Raw genomic sequence first — 26495 nt, 5'->3', positions numbered from 1 at the left:
TTTAACATTCTACTTTGTCAGCTCCATAATTTTTTGTTTTCTTTTCACTTTTTCACTTCCTTTTCTACTATTTTTCATACAAATAAGTATTATTTGCTAAGATCAAAATCAAATCCTTTCACCTACCAACTGTGATTCCGTAAGTACACTGAGCAACGCCAGCAAGCGATGGCCATCGCGCAAGTCCTCAAACAAGTCGTTCACTGGTGTACACTGGGTCTTTAGCAGATGTGAGTTAATCCATTTGGTGAAGGTCTTCTTTTGTATGTCCTGGCGTTCGTCTGCAAGAAGGAAGATAGAATGAATATAATTTGATTAAATGGAAGTGTGAAAAGTTATTAATTTATAAATACCAATACATTTCTAAAATAAGTAATGAATRGAATATAGTAAAAATATACTAATAATGTAATTAAAGGTTTCCAATTCGATTTACATATTATATTTTATATTAGTCCGATGACGAAACCATCTTAATGTACCAAGTACTTTATTGAAACCAGTAAGATAACTAAATATRTCGGACGTGTTCCAAAGAATATTATATTGTATATATATAAAAAAGATGGGACTTTTTTCCAACGAAAAAGTTTGAGTGGAATAATTTTAAAGGTTCACATGTCGGAAAAGGAAAGTGCCATTGTGCTCCCACATGATGAACAAACAAACCCCATTAAGTAACTAACTTAATTTGAATATTTTTTTTCACTCTTGTTACACAATATCTAATATTCTAGCATCTCCTCATTCTCTGCATGCTGCCGATTTTACTTTACAAAGTACTGAAGGTGAGATCTTAGGGTAAATGCCCTGTGGTGACTCTTAAAAAGTTGCCAGAGATTGACTTTTGTGATAGTTTCAACGAAAAAGGGAGGTATGTTATTCAAAACTTTTTGTTCGATTTGAAATTTTTGTCTACTTACGTCACGTGTTCAGATTGTCAGTTAGTATATCGTGTTCTCCAAAAATTAAGGGCCGTCTCTCAGGCTAAAGAACATGCTTATATGGCTTGTATGAAACTTCGAATTTAATGGGGATTCATTATCATTCATGTTTTGGCATTTCTGTTTTGAAGATTATCTCTTCCATATATTGAGCGCGTTCTGTTGAGTTCAAATTTTGATGACTCGTTTGAGCTTTTCGACTGGTAACTGGCGAATCAAACTCTCAATGCAGGAATCCAAAAGCCATTGGTATATCCAATCCTATAAGTTGTTGGAATTTTTCACTTTTAGCAGAATTTAAAAGCAACAACTTGCTCGTAGTAACACAYACGCATTCATAAAATGGCACTTAACAACAACCACAGCGACAAAGTGTTAGTTAATGACATTTACACCTCGCTATTCCCGAGAAATCCACAATTAGTGCACCTTTCRGCTTTGCCGTAATCAAACATGTTATTACCATTTCGCCGTAGTAGGAGTGTAACAGCTCTAAATTAAATTAGCGTTAATGCATGGCCCACAACATATAACGGTATTTACATGCATATCAAGTCTTATGACAGTCATGATATCTACCACGGTCAACAATTATAATAATAGCCTTGTCATGCGATACTGTTATAGCGTTCTCCGGAATTGTGGCATCTGCAAAAGGCCTTCAAATCTTTCGACTGTGTGAGTTGACCACTTTAGTCATGGCGCCAATGATGCTSGATGTTGTTGCTGTTAATTTTATAGAAATTGTAAATAAAACGTAAAATATTTAGTTTTTCATCAACATTTATTTTGTCGTCTTCAAAGTAAGCCCCATCAGAWGTAATACASTTTTGTSAACGATTTTTCAAGTMCTTGAAACACTCTTCATAATTACTTTTTTGGATGGCACTCAGCTCCTTTAACGAATTTTGTTTTATCTCTTCGATTGACTGAGAACGGTTTTCACGGAGCGATAATTTCAATTCGGGGAACAAGAAAAAATYCCAGCTAAATTGACCGTCTGTCTCTCCGGAAAACATTCATGACGTACTAAACCAGRCATATCGGAGAAACACATGAGCGTCACCTTGACTTTTGAGCGGATTTGGGGTGGTTTTTTTTCGGTTTCGGCTTGTTTCTTCCCCTCCTTTCGGACGATTGCTGATTTTGTTTTTTGCATGTCAAACTTAGGTAGCTGTAATGCTCTCCATGCATGTGTGATCAGAATTCGCGCGATGAAGCATTTTCAAAGAGACTTATTTGCGTTACCATTTTTAACAGTAAATCAATTTTTTTGGAGCAAGAACGCGTTTCATACCCAAACATCCACCAAAAATTTTCGAACGAACTCACCGTCTGCCCTGCGATTTTCAAGCACCACATCCATCACTTTTTTAATATTTTCATCAGTTGAAGAGGTCGAGGATCGTCCAGAACGAGGCATATCTTCTACGATCTCTCGACCGCCTTGAAGGCTTTGTACCAATCGCAGACTTATGTTTTTGATAAAACTGAATCACAGTAAGTAATCCAACAATCGCAACAGTTCCATACAGGAAATTCGGTTAAAAATACTGAGGCGTACCGACTTAAGCAGCTGCTGTAAACAAACTGGTCGACAGATCGTGCTCATATGTGACATTGTTATTAAGGATAGTCCGTTTACCCGGGAAATTTAAATTACATTTCTTGGCACTCTTTTGCCACAATGTATAGCTGTACTCAGAAGAGGTTGATACCACTTAGATATTTGATTGGACTGCGTCATGTTTATATACACTTCTGCATTAGTTGTATACATACTATTTATCTTAAGCTCAAAAAGTTTGATTCATTGAGTATCAAAGGTCTTTTTGGATCTCTCAAAGGGTTTCATGGGTCTTTTGAAGCAAAGTGTATGTATATATTCTTCAAAAGTAGTATTCTATAATACAATATATGTTCCTGTGAGTGAGAGCTTTATGAAGCATATATTTATAACTGTCGACCAAGCGAAGCCCATTGGAGAGGTGCTTTTCCGTCACCTCCAACCTGCCTGTTTGTCTTACATTTCAAATAATCAAAGAAAAAGAAGTCAGGAGGTATTTATTCTGGAGATCTTTGTTATCAGTCCTTCTTTCTGTCATCGAACGTTCGGGGATAGCAGAACTTTTATTTATTTCTCTTGACTGTTTCTGCAAAAAAGTTCACACAAGTAGAAGTATATAGTTGATAACACATTTTTCGGCACATTGGACATCGAAAGACCTTTCTTCTGCTTTATCTTAGAGAAATTTTTAGTCACTTTAAACCTTTAAAGAATTTTTCCGAATTGATATTAAATTTATTTTGTCTGCCAGTGCCTTAAGCTTGGTCACGATGGAAATCTCAGAGCATCAGTTTTTCTTTTCGTCTTTTACTCTTTTGTTTTCGGTAGAAGTTCAGTGGTCATGCTTTTAAAAGCTAACAAAAACTGTATATATCTATATGAACACACTTAGTTATCTAAACCGCAACAAAGTGAATGCTTGCACTCCGCATTTTGTGGATATMTACTAGAACAATCATAATGTACTTGCACTTGTGGCATAATAAGGAGGTGCCACTTGCATTGTTCGCAGTATAACACTTGTTGMAAGAGCATTTTAACCCACCATGACATGCAACAACTGACAGCAATCAATTTGTTTCAGATATGAACTACAAAACCAATCCGTCTGTCTATTTGCGTGTGTACTCGTCTAACTAGCTGGGAGTGCAAACGTTGGCGTGTGTGTGAATCCGATTGCGAGGGCTTTGAGGTTCACCAAAACCAGCGAGGAGTGTAWGACAGACAGCTCGGTTCGTTGGCTGCTTAGCTCACTGACTAAATGTCTGTTTGACTGACTCACTGACTCTATGATTAATCAGTGAGGGAATGTAGTGAATATTTGACTATTCCATTGGCGTTGCACACATACATATCGATATATATACTTATACCCACACATACAGATACCTAAGCGAACACTCRACTCTATTTCAACATCTCRGCAGTTCGGTGTTACACCCGTTGTACGTTGCACGTGCCACCGKCCAGCRCCGGTCACGCAAAGTTTTGKGTACGCTGTCAGGCAACAACTACAGCGTTATTACACTTAAGTGCACATCGAATGTCGCCAAGTGCAACTGCAGCGTTGACACCACTCCATCATGCAACGCTAGTGRCAGGCGGTGTGGCGGCGGATTGCGGTGCAAGCTTGAAGAGCAGCTTCAGAAAATAGTARAATTGTCTTTGTTGTTGTTGGTGTGTGYGTTATGCTTGCGTGTTGCACTTTGTCGGACATCCGCAGTGGGAATTCGTGTACGGGGCCGTTGTCTGCCATAAGTGGCAACAAATTTATGCCACAGGAATGACTTGAAAATTGGAAGAGGCTTGAATGGCAATACACCTGGCACYCGTGAGGAAGTGCTATACGGCGGACGGTCGGGTTTAGCTTTTATTTTGAGTTTTCTGGCATTCCCATGTACAAACCGCAGGTTATTTAGAGTTAGAGAAGGGTTCGGTTTGATTGAAGAGAGCATGGAATAAACACGGAATATACAAGGAAGGCCAGATGTCTCTAAATGGGTTCATGGGTCACATCCTTCTTCCAAACTATAATCCTAATCCTATTGAACGAGACTTAGGATTTGAAGTGAAGGTGTAATGCCAGGAGAAGGCAAACCCGATTCCCCAATCGATGACGATGAAGCAGACGTTCCATTGACCGACCATATAGAAGTTCGAATAGCAATTACCCGTCAAGAACCAAGAACATCAAAGCGAAGGGAGCCGATAGATTGACGTCCGAGCGATTGAACGATGAGCTGTAAAAGTTCAGCGTCACTCCACCAGAGAAAACTTCGACGTAGTCCACCCCCTGGCGGAGAAGAACCTGACTTCGGCTATAACCGCTTAAGCATTGTCTAAGCCAGTAAAGAAGAAGAACAATCGGAATTCGAAATGTATGTTATTTTAAGTTTTCTTGAAACTCTAATGCAGGTGGATTTACATTAGGGTGCTCTTTTTGAACTATTAATTTTTGTCAGTCCCGTCTTAAAATTTCTTTGGAAATACGCTAAACAAAATTCAAAAAAAAATGCAAAATTTTAGTCTTTAATATTAGCATTAAGAACTGAACCAAGGCCTGTAAAAATTTTCCGTAGAAAATACACTACAATCGTGAGTTTTTATCTTTAAATTTCTACAGATCAGTGGTATTTTATGGCATCGCTTTGACTTTAGACGCATATTTCTCAGAATTGTTCACACTCTACACAAGTACCCAGTGCAACAAAGTCGTAATTCACACCAGCGAGATAGTACGGGGCTCTAAACCCGATTTTTCCAAGAATTTCGCAAYTTTTTGTATATATCTCGTAAATGACAGGAGCTATAGAAAAAAATGTAAATGAAAAATTTGTATGAAATATTATTTGCTATAAAAAATGTTCGAAGTCAAAATCCCTAACATTAATGCTTCTCCAGATATTCGTTTTTTTAAGTAAGGCTTCATAGAATTTTTATAGATGGTGCGTACAATATTAAAAAATCTATGAAAATTGCATACAGCCTTACTTAAACAGCTGACAATTTTAAAGATAAAAACATAAAACTTTAAGGAAGTGAAAAGGTGTGGCACTATTTGATTAGCGCCGAAACCACGCTAGTGGAACTAAGTAAGAATACTCTGACATTAAGGTATAAGCATAATATGCAAAAGCCAAAAGCTATACGACTGCACTTAATAAGCCTTCGAGCGCGCAAACTCTATTAAGTATAAATTACTCAATACTGACAAGCGAAGGCCAAAAGGCATTTAATTTTGATGGCACAACTTTCGTACAGTCGAAAGTCCAGAGTCAGAGCCCAAAGTCATTTGCCCGCCCCGAGTCGCTTGTTGCCTAAAGTCAAGTACATCACGTGCCAACACACATATACAGGCATACGTAGTCGAGTGTGTATGCTCCCACGCCAAGAGCTATCGAATTTTAATTAGCTAATTAAGTTATTTAATAATTCAATTTTCCGGTCTTACGCGCAACGACATACCACTGCAGAGACATACTCGTGAATACCAAAAACAACGAGTCCATTCATGTCACACTCTTCTTGCCACTGAATTCATTAGCCGGTGGAGACGTGTGCAGTCCATTAGCGGGTTCACCTACGTACGCTGCATCTTCATACAAATCAATTCCACGCTTGAATATCTAATTRCGAATGTGTGCGTGTATGAGTGTCTGTTTGTATGTAAAGTATGTGGCTTGCGTTGAGTGGTTACGACTATCCGGCTAATTGACTGTAAATTGATGTATCGGAGCTTTTATGAAGGCATCTGAAGAATTATTTTAACATTGTAAGATATGTTTGTTAGACTGGGTTGAAGGTGGCGGTTCCACGAAGTCTGTTACATTTACTGTCGTAATTATAAAACTAGATAGCAGAAAGAGCGAGAGGGTGGCTGGGTTTCTTACTATTTATAAAGCTCCGTTCTTTGGATTCTTAAGATAATTAATGAAACATGTTAAACTTAATAAGTTCTACCTAGTAAAGGTTATTTTTTAGACGTACGGTTATATGATTTATATTCAGTTTMATTTGCCATTTTATAATGAACAGATTTACTCTCGGTCTAGATCACTCAGCAGAGTCCGTAACTTTAAGAATTGTGGTTCGCTTTGCGCAACGAACAGCCGAGTGAGTTTTTCCGCAATTGCGCGAAAAGTTGGAGCAGTGTCTATCCACTTTATTTTGAGATTTTGAGGAAGGAACTTGGTTTACGAAATCCAGCTCATACAGAAATGAAGCCGAACAACCCCTCATTCGCTGAATCCAAAAACGAGATGGCCACCTATTCCAATTTTCACAAGAAAATTTTGATATACATGTACTATACATCCTCAAAAAATGTTTGGTGTGCTCTATGTGAAAAGGAAACTATTGGTTCATGTTTTTTCAAAAATGAAGCCGGCTATAATTAACGAGTTTTTCGTGCCTGAATTGTAGCTTGTTGATGTGAATGACATTTGGTTCCAATAAGATGACGCTACATATCATAAGTTAGATTAGGTAAGATGGCGGATCGAACACCGCACGTGGACTGCTATATGTCGTATTTTATAAAGCCATTGAAAAGAAAAAATCCTGTTTTCGAACTTATAAAATAGCAAAACGCTTAGAAGCCAACACAAATTTGCAACTCCCGCCAGTTGGGTGGGATGTCTGAAGGTATGAGCTCCCAAGTGCTTAAGTCTTGACCTTCCGAACGCGGGACAGTTGAGAAGGTAAAATTCCCAACCTTACAGCATGATTGCCAATATTGTAATGACCTGTTAGAAGATCAATAGAAGTTAGAAGACAAAGAGATTATAGGATCTTTGGTCAAAAGGCCTTTGCCTTTTGTTGGCCCAGCTCTCGCCAAGCTTCCGTGAAGCCCAGCTATTTAGTTGTAGAACACAAGAATATACGGAAGCACCGACTCGCTCCCATTCTACCTATACCGGTTCTGGGTGGATTTCCTTGCTAGCTCATTAGCAGAGAATTTTTAGTATTTCGCTATCGCCCGGCTGTCATACWAGCCTTATCATAAAGACACTCGATGCTATTGATAGCGAGGTTATTCACTCCTCGACCAACGCACTGTTGATGACTTCAATGTTAATATCGCCGCTCTGCTATCTGAGTGAATGGTCATCTCTGRAGGAGGCTTCACTACGGARCAACAGAKCTACTGCTACCTTAATGGCTGCAATCTCGGCTTGGAAGATACTGCAATRGTCAAGACGTCTGAAWCTGGAGTTTATAGAGAGCTCCCGACATTAAACCCCAACCATCAACTTTCTCCCAAGCTTTGACCCATCCGTAAAAAAGTCACTGCCCCTCTCCTCCAACGGCTTTCTCCCACCCATAGCTCTCTCGTTGGCGACTGGCGACTCCATGATCCAAGTGATCCGGTATAAAGACTCCAAGGAACATCTATCATCTAATTTATCAAAGTTCCTATAAAGAATCTTTTGTATTTGTGAAGGGTATTATAGCTTTAATGTAACCGAAGTTAAGATTATTTCTTGTATTTGATTTAAGTTGAAAAAAGAAAGATTTGTATACATTTTATTTTAAAGAAAGAATATACTAATGCACTTAGTATGAGTTTTGAAAACCTAAAATATGGAGGACAGGTGGCAAGCTTTACATCTTTACAACTTTCGGCACTAACTTACTATTATAGTCTAACTGACCTTTAAAATTCGTAGAACATCACCAAGACAAARCAAGTTAGTAAAAATCTTGAACTTAATAGACTCTTCTGAGCGCTTCACCTAAATATTTAAGATGAATGGCGTGCACTTCGGAGTGCTTTTTACGAGTTTGTCAACGTTAGAAGTGTTTAGATATTTGGAGAAATGGAAACTTCTACTAGCTCAAAGTTGYACTAGTTTTCTAAGCTACTATATTTCGATAATTTAAAATGAAGAAAATACAACATAGTAATGATTTGTTTTAACATTTGGCGCGATTRGAGATTTTGCAAATTTTAYTGAAATAATATAAACTATCACCAAATACGAAAGTGGTTCCAAATCGCATTWAAAAAGGTATGCGACTTTGCTAAAGTACGCCGAAATGTAGGCAACACTGCAAATTGTAGTTTTTCTAATGTGTAGCACCTTTTTAGGAGATTTACATTAAAAGACTAAACTAAAATCTTCAATTCATGCTGAAAGTCTACCAAATTGCAATGAAAAATTTTTAGAAAAGCTATTCATTTAACTTTTGTATATCGCCTGGCGCTGAAACCCAATTATTTTCACTACATAAAAACACGAATTTCATTTAAAAAAAAGTATTTTTCTTTGCCGTCAAATGCAAGCGAGCACATTAATTGAAAATGAAATTTCCTTTAAAGCATTTTAGCACATTTCACTTGGCAGCAAATGTCTGGATGTTAATTGTGTACCCGGAACTATAATTATGAGCGTCATTAGGCGTAAATAAATAATTATCAAAGTGAAAATGAAATAATAAATACTGCAGCAACAATAAAACCAAAAATAACGAAACTTAACAGCTGCCACACATAGTAATTACAACAACAGCAAGAACAAAAGTGTCGAGTGTCGCATTCATTTGCAGACTTTTTTCCTCCAACTGCAAATAAAATTTGCTCATTCATCCAATTACAAGAAACGCTGACTGCAACACAGCGGTAGAACGGTATGTGTGAGAGTGTGAGAGTGGGAGAGTGCGCTGCAACTGCTGCAAAAGGCGCGAAGTGAAAACATTTCCAGAAAGGCGGTAATGGAGCAGCAATTGCTGTAATGGKTGGTTGTGCAAAAAGGAGCAGAAGAACAATAAAAACTATGAAAAGCGCAATGCCAGCGTAAGTGAGTCAATGCGACAACAACAACAGCAACAGCAGCTGATTTAGTTGCAGTGGGAGCTTTCGCTGCTTCTATTGTGGCATAAATGGATTGCCGTTGCCRTTACTGTACCAGAGCTGCCGTTATTGTTTACTCCAACGCTGCAGCAATATTACTGTTGCTCCGTYAAGTTTTTTGTTGTTGTTGCAACTGCACTTGCCATTTGCCATTTGGCGAAGACATAAACAATTTCTCTAATTGCATTGACTTTGCGGCGCCACCAACGTTGCCTGAGTCAATGGCTGGYGATTATTTAAATTGATGATTCTTTGCTTTTGTTTTTGTTTTGCCTTTAAATAAGTTTAAAAATTAGAAAAAATGGCGTAATGTCAGCAGAAATGGTAATATGAGAAAATGGCTTTGTGCGGAATAGTTTCGGAGGGCAAGCGTTCGAATGAAGATCACATTATGCTGTTTAACCTCACTTTAGCCCCAAGTGGGTTTGGCAGTTTCGAAAGAGTGTGAGTAACAATAAGCTAGAAACTACAGCGAAGAAGAATTCTGCCCACACTGCAGTCATATCTTGCGTCCAAAAATGTAATATTTTTATCAAGTTTACTGGAAATATCTACAAAGAACTTTACGAAGGTACCAAACCCACTCAAAACCCGCGCTGCGTGTAAAAAAATGTAGCTTGCGACTATTTTTCGATGGAGCTTTGGTTGAAAAACTCTTTGTCTAGAAACTATACACGCTGCAACTTATTGTTAATCTAAGCTTTGACATTAACTAACAATGAGCAGCAGCCATTCAAGTTGCAGGAGGATTTAAGTTCGCGAATTACTAAGAGGTATACGTCAATTCATAGCTAATCGGCCACAAGGTCAGCAAATCACAGGGGTAGGTAGTTCTTGTTCTTTAAATAGTTTCAGCCAAAAACTAARGAATATGTATTCGGTCTAATATTGACAGCTGTAACTGCGATTAGCAATGGCGATAAGATAGACATCTCTGTTACACAGTGAACTACACCAACAATGACATTAAATGCCATTTTCCACACAGCACCGATGGTCTCAGACTTAGGAAAGCTGGGCATATGAAGGGATTCGCCTAGATTCTCTCCTCCTTCTACTATATTCTCTAAACGTGGATCACTGCGTCGGAGAGACTACTCGTGCCGTATTTTTTCTACACCCATAACGACGAGGAATATATAGATCCAGATCGCTGAGCTTTTTGACGGAGGCTAGGAGGGGAAATTTTCTTAGCTCACCCTCATCTTAACTTTAGGCTTCTGGGCCAATGTAGTGTTTTTTAGTCTGCCAAAAAGGTGTCACCGGATGTATTGCTACGAAGTGCAGCGCCTTTCAGGTAGGCGAGCTTTCACTACTTCGGCAAAATGGCAATAGTAGCACTGAACTCGTTACTTGTGTGCTCAAAACTAGCCAGAGGGGGCACCCCTGTCTGCTCACATTAGAATGGGACCGAGTTGGATCTTCATTGGCATCTTGCGTTCTGGCACTGGACCCCGTGCGCTTAGCAGGCGCTGATCAACTACCCTCTCCTGTGCGGCAATCTATTAGGTAYTCATGCAGCAAGGCTAAACATCTAGCCGGACAACTGGATGGTGTCACCTCATTCTTCTCCATTGTGCAGCGTTTGCAAAATTGAGGCTGAAACAGCATGGTGGTCTAACTTTCGGTGAACCGGAAAACTGGCATTAGCCGTCTCAACAAATTTGTGATAGGCTCAAAACGCTTTGTCGATTTGTAAGGGTCTTATGATTTTTAGGCAACACAGCGGACCGATATCCTAAGCTGCCTAAGTTAGATCATAGTATCGCTCTCATAATCTAACCTACGTCAATTGGGTAGTCGAGAATCGTTGTATTACCATTGTATATTCTAGCTCACCCGTTCTTTTACAAAGAGATGGTATATATATGGCGTAATGGATAGGTATGCGCTTAAAGTTTTTCTTAACATATTTTAAAGTTGAGTTAGAACGGAATTCTACTGTAAATTATATAGAACTCTGGATACCCAAGCTCTCTTCTGTTGTCTAAGGAATTTTATGAGAAGACAGGTAGAGGATAGCAAACAAGTAATGCAAATCATTTGAAACTTTAATGTCTAAAGAACTGCTCTTAAATTCCAGAACGTTTCGTAAATCGCCATCTTAAAAACCACTGCCGAAGTCCATCTGAAATTTAAGTAATTTTCTGCAAGATTTATAACGACTGAAGTAATAACTAAGAGTTCATTAAGTTATATTACTGAGATCATTGAGTTACCCGATTTTACCCCATTGTCTTATTTTTTGTCAAACCGGCCTATAACAATTCAAGTCTCTTTTACTTTAGAAAATAATTTAATCTTACTTGTCGAATATTACTTCCATAGTTCTGGGTCGATCCATGGTTATGTGTTGCATTCTAGGTCTTTGATTAGATTGTTGAAACAATTTGAGTTCCAAATTATCCTCCCATTTTGAGAGATTTCAGGTAGCCTTGTCTTTAATAGCTAGGTTTACTTGAATGCTTTTAAATGCTTTACATTGATCTATTATGCAATAATCTTAACAGTTCCAAATACTGGTGTATATTATGGTGCACAAAGTAACTCTACAACTATTTCCCATTGCAGAACAGTCTTCGTATTACTGTATGATTGGTTTCATGCAGAATACAGTATCAGCAGACTTAAAGAATTTAGGTGTATGGTGGTTAATATTGCTGTATATGGTAAAATTAAACTAAATGTCAGCAACCACATAAAATAAATAAATGGGTGGCAATAAAAAACGTATTTTAAATAAAATAATTTGGCTTAAATTTCTTACTATTAATTGTAAAATAATAATCTCACAGGGTATGTGTCTTAGCTAAAATTTTCCTAAATGTAGGCAACGTTCTTTCCAATGCCTACTTTTTTGCAGATACTTGGATATTTGGAGTCAGCCGAATTAATTTCTTGAAATAGTAGGAATCCTATATATAGTTACATTTCTTTATTCTCCTGGAATAAATATGCGCACAGCGGAGAAAAAATTAAGCCATGTGGCATGGAATAAGAAAGAAATGGAATGCCCTACGAGACTTTAATAAAAATGGAAAGGAGAAAATATTATATAAACAAATATTAATTTTTAAAAACGCGTTGAGTTAGCGGCATATCTGTACGTGTCCGTCATGCGAATAATCGCCATTTGAAATGAAAGACAACTTAAAATGCACGTCATCAAAGTCTATAAAATAGTGGCGGCTAAATTTGTGCTTGTAAGTGGGAGTTAAGTGTTTATTTGTACTAAAAGCGGCCGAGTGTATGGAATTCTGGTTTGGAMTTTTTATTCAAATCAAGTCTAATTTGTATGCAAAGTGTGTTTCCGGTGTAAAATATTTGCCGTTTTTACTTTTGCTTGAAATTCACGAATTTAATAAAAGTAGGGTATTGACACCTCAGGCGCGAAATAGTATGGTCTAAACATTACAAATTAGGTTAGTTACATTTAAATTATTGAGGCTCGTGATGTAATTACTTTAAAGGAAAAATAAAATACATACTCATGTGCTTGCCATGCTTCAGCTTTGCACTTTTCGTTTTAATACCACAAGTAAATATGCGAACGTAAATATGTAGGTAATAAAAGTAATAAAGACTCATTTTTGATTATACCACTCTATCTGGTTGATACCAGCTCTTCGTTCAATCTTCTTCGTTCTAAGGATTGCAGATTACATTTACTTTAATCTACAGAAAAAGCAGTAAAGATTTTGTCAAGTCGTTCTCTATAAATTCCCAAAATATATTTATAATACCAAGCTCTATATACACAACAGTGTTTATAATTCAACACAGTGCATGTTTCTGGAATGATTACATGCTACCCATGGCAATACTTTTTTCGAAGTCCCCCTTTTTGACAGCTGTTACTTGATATAAACTCCGTTTGGTTTGCCATTTCATAATAAACTCTAGTCTTACCCTAGAATAACTTTTACAAATTGTACAAATTTATTACCAAAATCACGATTTTCACAAGATTATTTACCGATGTTCAGGCGTCCCAAGAATGGTTTGTGGATAATCATCACTCTAAATGCAACAAGCATAAAGCTTAAGACGCCGTAACATCCTCAAAAAGTAATTGTTTGTAGTGATCTATGGGTAGAGGGACTCATTGGTCAATGGGGAAGGCTGCAGAGTCATGATTAATGACTTTTTCGTGCCTGTGATGGGTGATCTGAAGTCAATTTATTGAAGGAAAGTTTTAAGGCGCTCATAAGCTCACGCCGTGGGTCTGAAGCATGGCCTCAAAGATCATGCGATTTAACATCGCTGGACAATTGTTTGTGGACTCATGTGAAATCGCAGGTAAGCCAGAGACGATTGACGCCTTGAAAGAGAAAATTTGACGCGTTACTGCTGACATAGGGCGCTAATTGCTGCAAAAAGTAGTCGAAAATTGGACCTTGGCTGGTATTTATTTGAGCCAGACGCGTTGGTCACTTGCTCGAAATTATTTTAAAAACATAGTGGCATACTGTAATTCTTATGTAGTATATAGCCTGTACTTAATAATTAAAACTCAACAAGTAGTAGTCACAAACATATTGATGGCATTATCTTTCGTATATTATATAATTCAACGAAAAACTTCCACAACTCTCTCAGTTCTCATTCCATTCGTGACACCCCATAAAACAAATTGGAATTTACTCTCATCTTATCTTGGCTGATTGTGTAAAGAGTATGAAGAAATTCCAAAATCATATATAATAATAACATAACATCGCATTAATAAACTGGCTGTCCAGCACAAACCCACATTCATTCATGTAATAAAGGGCAATAAAGCCAAAAGCGAGCGCATTTCAGGCCAACCCATTGAACCAAAGTAGTCAACATATTAAATTCATTGAGGCCTAAAATGTTGTTCTCGAAGGCATTTTTCGGTGAAGAGGCACACGAGTGACTGGCGATAAGCGGAGCCGGTGCCGGCTGATAAGCCCGTAAACGCTTGAATGGTCCCGTCATGCTTAGCACGGCGCGTGCGACGGCGCGGTGAAGGCAGCAAGGAGCTCAATTACGACTGTGTTAKGCGTCTGTGTAAAATTATGCAGCAGACGACACAACTCGCATCGGCTGCGGTTGCTGTGCGTAGCCAAACAAACCGGCAGCTGCAACGACCGGGTGCGGGCTAAAGTTCCTTAACCCCAACACCGCCACTACTGCAGCGAAGAAGTGTTTGTTTTGTGTTTCTTTWTCGATTTGTTTTGCTTTTGTTTTACATTCGTTACATAGCTTCGCTATCTCGGTGGGGCATCTTCACTTTTAAATGATACTTGTGWTACTAAATGTACGATTTATATTTAAATTTGGTATTGGTTTAGGCTCCACATCGACCGTGGAGACAACGCTACTGTTTCACGTAAATGAGAATCATACATCTTGGGACCTCCCCTCCTTAATTTGGTGGGAGCTTAAACCGAAATGTCCTTCTTTAACTTCGAGTTCTACTTCCCATAATATTTCAATGTTTTGCAATGTCATAAATAATATAAATTCCATATCATGAAACCAAAAAGTCAATGAAAATAAAGTTCTCCGATTAAATAATAAAGTTATRACCTTCTTGTTAACTAATTGCTCTCTATGAAAAGCGTCTATCATTTCAATCAGCAGCACCTGTGCATCATGCCACAACTCACCAGTCCGTCATCCATACAAAAGAAACCACTCGACCGTGTCTCAGACATATCCACGAAGTAATCGAGCGTAAAAATACATAAGTACTGTTTAAACAAAAATAGTTGCCGCGGGCCAATGGCGTTTAATTATTTGTCTAACAAATAGAGAATTATTTAAGAATAAGAGAGGTAAAGAGTTAAGCGAACTTAGTGAGACAGACATTTGTCTAACAAATAGAGAATTATTTAAGAATAAGAGAGGTAAAGAGTTAAGCGAACTTAGTGAGACAGACATTTCAAAACTCGACATAGATAGAGTCTAGCACGCTCTCACGCATAGCAAGGAGAAAGAGACTTAAGCCTCAAATACTCTGCATATGYGACAATTCATAGCACTGCTTTCAAGTGCCCTATATACTATGGTGTGAAGCTTGCTCGCCATGTGTCAAGTAGTAGTATGTTTCACACCTGTTTTTTTACGAAACGAACAGTTTTCCGGTAATTCTCACCATGAAGAAATTGAAGAAAGAGTTTTTATAAATGTTTGTGTTTCCAATGGGATCTACAGATTTGTTTCACAAGTTGCAGAAATGTTATCACGAACAAAAGTATTTGAGTGGCAACAAATCCAATTCAGCGAAGGTCATGAAGTCAACCAAAACTTGCCACTTGCGAGTTCGATCCATCTCTGGTAATGACAATAACTTCGAAAACGTTAAAGAAGCAGTGGTTTTTAATCGTTGTTTTGGCATCAGAGAGATATTCSTAGCCTGAATATTTGCCAGAAACAACGTCGACTAGAGGTCGCAAGAGAGATACTAGATCATAACCGGTAAATATGACGAACCGAAAAACCAAAATCTACTGAAAGTATTTAATGCCATCCCAGTCGGGTCATATAGCAAGCACGAGTATATGGAAAATTGGCATGCTTCCATTGGCTMAGTAGTCTATTTTGAAGATTTGTATTAAAATACGTTGAAATGTGTTTTTTCCTTATCACTGCGATCAGATGGTACTCGCATATCTGGCAGGTAAACAAAAAACCAAGGTTTTTTTACTAGAGATATCAGCTAGGAAAATATCACCATACAAAATATCATATTCATGATTTCGGAAGGTGTTTCCGGTTCAAGAACGGAGTTTTTCACGTGTGAAATCRATAGAAACCGATATGTGGACTAGTACAGAAGWAGKCCTCGGTTCACTGGTTCCAAAATCRCGCAGACTAACTATAACCTGAAAGTATCTGACAAATACCACAGATGAAAAATATATCAAATATGGCATTGCTGTCATTAATTCCCGTTAGTGATATGAGTGTATGAGTGGTTTTCTGAATCGACCGAAAAACTCATGTCAAACAAGCTTACATAACTACGCCATAGCAAACGCACAAAAGAGCAGCCGGCACACCCACAAATAGAAAGAGGTAAAGTAAACAAATAAAAATATGGTAATAAAAACAAAAACAAAAACAAAAACAAAAACAAATGTCAATTCCTATTTGACAAGTGCGCACAAATTGTGTGTATCTAAGCGAATTTATTTATTCACTGCAAATTAACTGGCATTCAACTATCGCCTTCAAATCAAACACTWGACTGGTGTTTAAACAGTGAAAATTACGAATATTGCCAGCGTCGCCACCAACAACAGCAACAAGAGCCACCATATGCCAGAAATGGGTGCAATACATACCGTTAGCAGCGAAAATTCGCCGCGCCTCGTTGAGTCGCGCGGCYTCGGTGAGAAGGGGCGAACGCTAAACAGGCGCTCCGGCGAAGGGCAACCCACTAACTGGGCGGYGCGGCGGGACACTGTGTAATTAACAATTTCAACTGACAAATAGTGTTGAAGTGTGCGCTGTCTGGCTGAGCTGACATATATACTATATGTGTGTGTGCGTGTGGTTTGGTGTGTGAGCTGTCAATTGTGAGTGCTTGACATTTTATCTATTTATGGGTCCAACRGCGCCCGACCAACATATTTGTGGGCTTATCTATTTGCATTTGTTAGCTTTTTCATATTAATTTATTAGCTCGAGGTTCTATTGGATTGTTTTGCTTACATTTCGATTATTCATGTTTGTTATTTGTGAATTTGCTTGACCCTAGAGCGTTTTTCTTGAGGGTGTTAATATTGTGAAATGATARAAGTTAAGGGCATCCAATGTGTAAAACCTACCATTTTTAAAATAAAATATCCCGACGAGGTCACGGACGTCGAACGGTAGGGTTATATGAAGATCTGTTATATATACGAAAAGTTATATATACGAAATTTGAATGAGTTTATATTTTCAAAAAAAAAAAAATTAAAAATAAAAAATAAAAAATAAAAAAAAAAAATATATATAAAAAAATGGATCTACATATGTATTATCCAAATCACACATATGGTCATATAGTGTTGGTTTGCTGAATGTCACTAACAAAAAAGGTGATTACAGGCTTTACGAAAACTGTCTCGGCAAAGGCTTTAGGGGTCACCTACGATATTTGGCTAATATACATCCAAGTGAATTATAATATAATGTTTACGGCTACCGGCTCACAGTTTWAGGCCTTTGGGACAGGGTCAGTGTGACTGCGGACATGGTATTACACTAGACTTTGTTACTAAACCATTGCTGGAATGAATATGCGCCCATGAGAGGTGAAGATCCCGTTTTCACGACAGGCTATTCTACCGTAATCGTAATGAACGCGCCATTTTATCCACGGTTTGTCAACTGTTCTTTTAAATTACTTACGAGATGTTTTTTCCGCTTCAAAAACAACAGAGAAAGATATCCATTCCGATATAAACACAAAGGTTTTTTCGACAGTAATGAGGAATGCACCACTGTTTCCGTGATCGATAGTTCCAATTGCGAAATCTATTTATAGATTAAAAAATTAGTCAGGCACAGGATTAGGCTTCTTCTGTTGCTATCCATACACAGATGGCTGGTGTTCTCATAACAGAAGTCGGCAACTRCTCTAACCACCAAGTCTGCTAACTTACTAGTGGTAGCCAAGCGGAAATTAAGACTATAAGCAGAGTTTAATGAATGAAGATGAGGTATGCACCGCGACCTATCTATCTATTGGGTCCCTCGTGACAAGCGCTTACACTAATTTTCACTGCGTTAGGTCCATGCAATGCAAGCAGCTATAGACTTTTTGTGCAAAATTTGGTAAAAATCAATTCGGTACCAGGCCATATACTAATAGAAGCAAATGAAAAAGCCGGCTTTCCGCTTGAAGACAGTCGGGAATGCAATTTCTTTCTGAGGCCGCAGACTTTTCAGTTTCTTTAAGGGTTAGTTGAAGCAATGTGCTTCAGAGGGGCACCTCAGGTACTGACATATTAGCAAAACCATAAAATAATTAAAGCAAGTGYTGATAGTGAACAGACCAYACTTCATCGTCTCTCTTTTACACCAACCAACCAACACTTATACGATCTGATTGTGGAACAAAAGAAYAGCTATTGTTCGAGCTATATTGTCTTAGSMGACTGAGTATGACTGCTTATCCACTGCAATCTTCAACGCGCTCCGACAAGCTTATTTGACTTTAGTTCTTGTTGACGCTTCCTCATTACAAATTGCAACATTTGCTCCTCCCATTTATGCGCCAAAAAGTCCCTCTTATCTTAATCTCAATATGTAAGTTAAAGGGATGCTCAGAGATAACGACGAACTAATCACCGATTATGGGATTACATTCGGATCAAATGATTGAGAATTGCTACTTAAATAAATCATGCATTTATTTKATCGCTCTTTCTCTTTTTATTCGTTTACTATTGTGTTGTAAAGTTTCCAGTTATAGTCTCCCCAGTAAAATATATGAAAGTGCTCGGCTGATAATCATCACTGATTGAAGTGCGTGTTGCATTCATTTAAATAAGTTCTGCAGATATGTACCATGTATCTGCGAGTTCTTAATCATGCCAAGTATCTSAAAAATAAAAAAYTACAACAATGCAAAATACTCATAGCAACAACAACCTGCWAGTCTCCTGCTTCATTGGCTGATTTACTTTAATGTAAAAATTTAATGGGTAAACATTTCAATTGAAAGTAATAAACTCTCTTTATTTCCTTATGAGATTGAGSCATGAAGCTTAAGGCTTGTCACAACTATTTATGAAGACATGACAGTAGCGTTTGTGATAAATTATTAAATGGAGAGTACAAATTTGCATATAAATATATGTATATGAAATTTATGACACTTGTGTTGAAATAAATTAATCCGAATTGCACAAACATTTTGAAACACATTTGAAATTATTATTTTAAATTTTATTGGTCAGCTGTCCGCAAATGTTTCTTAAAATATTAAATATTAACAAAACAATTAAAAAGTGCAGAGAAGCGTTCAGAAATCGACAGTTAATGGAAAATTGAAAATTTCTGAATATTATTTTGTGAGAATAACTACGCTCGTACCATATAATACATAAGAACATTGGGGTGAACGCTCAAGAAACAAACGAAAGTATTTGTTCAACCTTGAATTCACCTTGAATTACCAATTAACTTCTTGGGAAGCAGAGCAACAGTGCAAAGTGACACTGGGAACAAGTGACTTCACTTCTATGATGCAATAAGATAGTAGACGAGATACCAAAAATCGTGTACGGGTGTCATCAGAAAACGATACCGACTAGGGGCATTATCGGAATACTCACTGGGCACAGTTTGTCAAGGGCGTGTGCCTACAGCATGGATCAAAAATGCAGGAAATGTCAAAAGCAAGGCTGTAGAGAAACAATGCARCATCTCTTGTGCACTTGTCCCGATCTATCTAGCAAATTCGAGTGCCTACTGGAAAAGCTATTGATCGTGTTTTAAATGCATTAAGCACGGGCACCATGAAGAATGACTACTTCTCATGGCTTATAAAACTTATATTATATAATCAATTTGGTATCACTAGAGACTAACCAAAACCTTCACGTATAAAAGTAATACCTGCATCAAAGAAATAACATAACTAATTTTACAGATTGACGTATTTTACGTCGAAATTTTAAATTGAAGTCATATGAAATTCAGCGTGTGCAAGAACTGAAGCCGCTCGACCTTCCCAAGCTATATCGCTTCGAGCTCTTGAAAAGTTCCAAGAAAACCCGACATTTTTGTATCAAATTTTGTTCAGCGACGAGGCCAATTTCTGGCCCATTGGGTATATGATAATCGACTATTTGATGCCTAAAATTAAAGTTCGTTATCTCGGCGACATTTGGTTTCAAATGGAGGGAGCTTCACGTTTTAGGTCTCTCCCGCATATTTTTAGTATACTAACCTGAGCTAGAATAATATCAAAGTTTCCTCATATTTAATCGAAATAATATAAGGATATAATTTGGCAATTATAAGTCCCCATCTACCATGTGCGCAAGATTTGGCCCCACGCAACCCTTTACTCTTTCTAAGACTCAAAAGGTGGCAGGCTGGAAAAAGATTTAGCTCAAAAGAAGTAGTCAAAGGCTTATTTTAAAGGTCTTGAATCCAAATACTTTTCAGTAAAAAAAACTTTACTTATGTCATATACTGGRCCTATGGTATTAAATACACTAAGTACTACCCAAATACGTTTTCATATATCAAAATTTATATGCGAAAGCTTCCTCAATGATTTTAGAAAATCGGTTTCAGAAATTATCTAACTTCATTTAAGTGACACCCTAATGTGTATGTGCAAGCTCTTCTGTACATTTGCTCGGAATATATTACAATGCATGTATTTCATGTGATTTATGCATTGTTAATTGACACTTGCTCTGTGACCAGCATTGAGCAGCTGTTGCTTGTGAGTGTGTGGGTGATTTACATTGCTTAAGCGCCGGCTGGARGCTTTTACGAGCAGACTATAAAATTTACAGCAAACCAGTGTTGACGTGWAAACTAAAAATAGTTTGCTGTTTCAATAGTTATTTACAACAATAACAAAAACAAATTCATGAAAACAAAAGTCAGTAAACAACGAATTTAATAAAAAAAAAATTTATGTAGCGTCTAGAGGCTACTTTTCTCAAGAGTGAACTCAGATGTCGCGTCATGTTGTAGGTGATTACCTGCTAAGACTTTTTCATTGTAATATAGAGAGATTAATGTCTCTGATTTGACACTTCAGCTTTAGAGTCTTGATTAAGTCAGATTGTTCTTTGACTGTGGTTTCTATATGCGTCCCAAAATGCTTCTGAGAAATGGTAGGTTTTTAATCGAAAAACATGTTATAGATATAGATGAGTCTCAGTGGAGACAAGAAGAAAAATTTGACATGAATAGGATATTAAAATACAACGATGATGGTAGAACCTAAGTGAATCCACAATCATAAAAGAAGCTACTAAAAAGTTTGAGAGGAAGAGACTATAGAATCTGTGCGAATGCAAGGTAAAAGAGTGAGGGGATTTTAAAACTGGTGCTTTCACAATGGCCTTGGTGCGTCGTCAAGCATCCACACTCCCGACTACGCAAATTTGAAGTCATTCTGCTGATAAATCTTTATTGGTTACCTCTTGATGATTTCAAGCAGAAAGTGCTATAAAAATTACTTATAAAAGAAGTTGTGTTTGAGGAATCTCGGCTTGACGGCTGATTATGTGGCGAAGTTGGTCGAAAAACAAATAGTTTTCACTCAAGAGCAGTAAGATACAATCATTGCAAGTGAAAACGTTAAAGTTCCTTTTGCAAATGAAGRGACCACCGAATCATTTGGAATGTTAATTGAATGACAACTTAATACCGAAGTTCAGTTGCTACAATTGATGTATATACATATGTAGCTTTCATAGCATACCAAGCTTGTAGAGCAATGAAAGGAGTTCTTCCGCACAGCGTCAAACCAAAGATGCAGGTTTCTAACCTGTTAAATTCGTATGCAGAGTTGCACCTTGCGASAGGAACATTTCCATAGTAGTTAAAACTCTATATATCTAAACAACCGCTTAAAAGTCACAATGTGTCTTAGGTTTCATATTTCTAAAACATATTTTKTATTTAATTMTTGTTGTCTGGAATTTCTCGCCGGAGCATACATATCTACTTCTTTAGAACCCAAAAGCTAATATTTGCCGCTTTTACATCAAGAATGTATTTGTAACATTTTCAGRCATTTGTTAGTATTTATGTGTTATTTTTCAGCTAAAAAATATTAATATTTTTGCATGTATTTCAATTTATACTTCGATTTTATTTCTCAATTCATAGTTCTCTTCAGTTGCTATGCCCACTTTTCTGCAAACTGCAAACAGGTTTTTACCTTATTTTTTGTTTAAGAAATATTTTTCATATTTTTTCCACATTATTTGTTATGGTTATGTCTTTTTATATATGTATATTGACAGGTTTCCGGCAACGCAATTTTCGGTTTTGTGAATTGAATGAATCGCAAACAATTTTCAGCCGGGCGCTTGTGAATGAAATCATGAGCTTTTGCGGCAGGCGTGTGTGGTTTGTTTACCGTTGCTTGCGTATGACCAAATTTATGCACACATTTTTATGTTTATATGTATCTGCATACAGTATTGTGCAAAACATATGCATAACTTTGAAAAAAATAATTAATTGAGTAAATTTACRAAGAAATGCCACTGCATCTATTTTACTTTTAGAGGAAAAAGTTTTGTCTTAAGAGGTTACATGGGTTTACGGTTTTCAAAAAATCTTATTATGGCTTATTAAATTCTACARTACCTCTGAAATATTGTCCTACATATTTGGTGCTACAGCTTTGAGAACTTGTGCRCTCGAGGCTAGCTAGGCTAAGTGCGCCGTCTTTAAATGTGTTTYTCTCGAAACTGTGTTTTTGAAGTCGGTTGGTAAGATTTCCCGAGAACTACCCAACCAATCTTCATGAAATTTAACACATTAAAAAATGTCTGCAAAAATTCAATTTTAAGTTAGTTTTCCCTTCTGCCAAGTTCTAGGCTAAGGTTTTGACTAAAACACGTATTTGTCACTTTAGATGATCCTGCGAAGAGTTATTATGTTAATACCTGTTAGGTGTTGCCGGAAACCGAAGAAAAAAATTGTTAAAGAAAGGAAAGTATGTCTGAATTACAAGTCCATTCATTTGGTAGTTTTGTCAATTCAGTCTTAAGGGTAGAGTAGAGTTTATAATTTTTTTTGTCTTATATAAATGCATGGCACCTCAAGAATGTTGTGTTCAACTTTTTATCCTAGCAAATTAACCAAGTTRCGAGTAATTTTATACGTCTGTCCTATGAACGTTTTACAACTGATTTCGAAACTTATAAGCTTTTTCCACCCAAATAACGTTTTCAAATTCTGTTCCGCTTATAAAGTGGTTTTGGTTGTGAACACTATCTCTRTAAATAGTTTATGAAGTAACGCTGTCGTCAAAAAATTATAACAATTTAAGTTTTATGTATACGAATTAACCCTACTCCCCATTAAAATTATATACAGTCTTTGCCAAAATTCTGCTTTTAATGCTCTAATCTATAGTGTGTTTATACAAAACTACCTATTTCAAGTCATATAGCTTTTAGGTTGTAACGATATGTGACAATGAATGAAACTTAGCTTCATCATTTCGTCGTGTCGAAAAGTTCAAGGGTCGCCATAATCAGTGTATAACCCTTGAAGGAAACTTTATTGAATAAAAAAACGGGAATTAAAGAGAAGTTTTGTGGACAAATATAACGAAWTAATACCCTAAAATAAAACTAGTTTTTCTTATTTTTTATTTTTTAACACCAGATGAARCCTCGAAGTCATAAATATTTTTGCCTATCTTCGAAACAGCATTAACACCAACAAAAACGTCAGARTKTCTTATCGATAGATTTTWTTGATCRAAGAACAATTTCATTGACCTTCTCTCTAATGTTGTGCCATACTTTTTCCTCTCTCTTCATCGAGTAAGCAAATGTCGAATTCATATTTCAACCACCGCCAACAATTTTATTTTAGAAGACAAATTTTACGTTGTTTCATATTAGATTAGGTAATAAACCCAAAATCAAACCCAAAATCAAAAAAATGTAAGTGCTTTATGTACACATATATTAGTATATTATGGCTATAAATTGTCAAAATTTAAAATCTATTCACCGCAAATGTTCAGGTGCTCTYATGGTTGTCATTAACAAATCAGTGAAACCAAACGAAGCGATTGGCACTAACAACAGCAATAATCTATGCCAACATGTGTTCAATCTTGTTTTCCTTTCGGCTGCTCATAAAAAGGCAAACCACTGAYATTCTCCCATCAAAGACATTCCAAAAATGTCGAACAACGCCAAAGCCATCAAAATCAAAATCCAAAAGCAAAAAACCAGAAATCCAACACTGAAAACCACGCCAAACAAGCGCTGAGAAAAAATCGAACAAACYACTAAAACAAAGCACAAATCAAAAGTACGAAAAAATTKCCGAAACCGTGAACAATCATTAGTGTGTATTGCAACAACTCCCGAATGCCCGGTTTTGCTGGGTGCCCGAGCGCGAGCGGAGCTTAACGGCAGCGGCTGTAGCAAACGGTTGCGCCTCATTTGTGTTGCAGCGCGTCGACGCGTCACTGAATTGTGGCGTCGCGCAGTTGGCATGCAACAAACTCGTTTAGGCACATGTTGCATGAATACCGATTAACAGTAAAAAATTAATAGCACAGCTCAGTGGGTCCYACAGTGAGTCTGAAGAGTGTCCAGTGAGTTCCAATTGATGTCGGGATCACCAAAGTTTTATTGGGTCTTTCCATTTCAGTTCTGCGTAGCATTTCATTATGTAAGGACTTCTCAGATATGACATTAAAAAGTTAAGGTTTYGTACTAAAAAACTTCTCAGAMAGTTTTGTGAWTGCTTGACTCGGTACTGATTACAGTTTTTTTTTTTTCGAAGAAGGCGAAAACGCAAGCCTGACGGCTGAAACACATGATTTGATTTCTTCGATTTGATGCGTATGGACATCAAGCCAGKGTTGACGGTCAGAAAATACTTTCTCAATACGCGGAGAGATTGATAGGGAATTATATACTCTGAATTGCGCCTCTATGGCCAAACTCTGCCGTCAACAATTGGACCCTCAGTAGGGAAAARTCATCTACAAAAGATCAGGTCAACTTCAGGCCATATACGTCGAGAGTGACCAGATTCTCCGCGAGGTTGATTGGAGAGTCTTTAGGTATCTATCTTACAGTTCCGAACTGGCACCAATTGATTATTGTCTATTGTATTTAATGATTGTATGTATAAATATTGTATGAGTATTTAATCCCCGTTAGATTGGTAAGAATTAGATAAGTTGTCATTGACATCTTTCAACGATAGGTCCAAGAAACGTGCTGTTTCGACGGGGTCGGAAAAAGGGAGAAGGGTGTTAGATGAGTAAGGTTAGCAGGGGAAGCAAAGAGGTATATCCTCCTCCCTTTTTCCTGACCCCGTCGAAACAGCACGGAGAATCATAACACGCTGAACATATATTAGATAAGTCGTGGTATGTTTGGGAAAGTAGGATTTTAACCTGCTACGGTAAACAGAGCGAAGCTGCGCAAGGGTCACYCTTGCTCTCGCGGCAACTTGAGCTCTTCGTCTGCGATGGGTGGTGGTTTGACCCCCAGYACAYCAATCACTGAGAAGGAGTCGATGAAGGTGTTATGGCTCCACTGTAAATGGYGKTCAGTGCTTATCGGAMGTTATTTGCGTCTGAAGTCTGGTCAACGATTTCTGTGAAAGCACCCTAGCAGAAACAGCTTGAAGAGGAGTTCACTACTGTCTGTTCTTGTCTCTGGCGAATGATTTTACTGAGCGAATCTTGTGAAACTCGTGTGTCCCAATTGTTCAACGGCTAGGAACGAAGGTTTCTATGAAGGTCACGTTATGAAATTATCTTCAAAGTGGCAACAAGTTATCAAATAAAAAGAATTATGTTTGACCTAAAACTGATCATTTTAACTATGCTGAAGAGTCTAATATAACCCAGATCCTAAAAAAACATATTTCACGCTATTTCTTTGAACAAATTTGTGCTTCACTGTGTATATACGTTGGAACTTAATGCACATGTATGAATAAATTTGCGTGTGAAGTGAATAAAGCTGAAATTTCATAGCCGCTAGAATATGCGCAGCGCAGTGAGGCAGCCGAGCAGCGGTTCGGCGCTGGAAAAATCAAACTCACTTTCAAGTTGTACGTAATTAATGAGCGTGGCGAGAACTACAAACACACACGGATGAGGTATTAGGGGGCAATAACAACAAACACTCATTGAAAACAAATATTACATGCACACAAATAGTATCACTTTTTCACATAAGGCCCACCTAGTAGCGGCGCGGGTCGGTTCGCAACGGTCAGTGGAATGAAGACCGGACTGACAGCTCATTTCGCAYGACCAGCCCAGAGTGGAGGTAAACAAGGTGAAGCCAATCAACTGTGCTAAGGTTGTGTGTGCCAGAGCATTGTTGTTATGACGGAGTCGGAGTTTAGTTTRGTATGATTTTGGTTTGCGGCGTTGCGGGTGCTGTTCTGTGCGCGCCTTTGTATTGCC

The 26495-nt window shown here is 37.5% G+C and overlaps 1 protein-coding gene across 1 annotated transcript in view; it reads right to left on the bottom strand.

The window, feature by feature from the left end:
• The window catches only part of LOC108968144 (dystrophin, isoforms A/C/F/G/H), a gene marked incomplete at its 3' end in the record, with an annotated part of 344088 nt that overhangs the window by 292702 nt on the left and 24891 nt on the right, over window positions 1-26495 (bottom strand). The window contains 1 exon segment of the mRNA XM_018931935.1: window positions 127-281. Within this exon segment, the coding sequence (XP_018787480.1) occupies window positions 127-281 (155 nt within the window).

Source organism: Bactrocera latifrons, unplaced genomic scaffold (genome assembly GCF_001853355.1).
Source record: "Bactrocera latifrons isolate USDA-ARS-PBARC rearing strain unplaced genomic scaffold, ASM185335v1 scaffold_204, whole genome shotgun sequence".
NCBI classification, from domain to species: Eukaryota; Metazoa; Arthropoda; class Insecta; order Diptera; family Tephritidae; genus Bactrocera; species Bactrocera latifrons.
The sequence above is the reverse complement of the archived record's forward strand: the minus strand, read 5'-3'. Positions and strand labels throughout refer to the sequence as shown.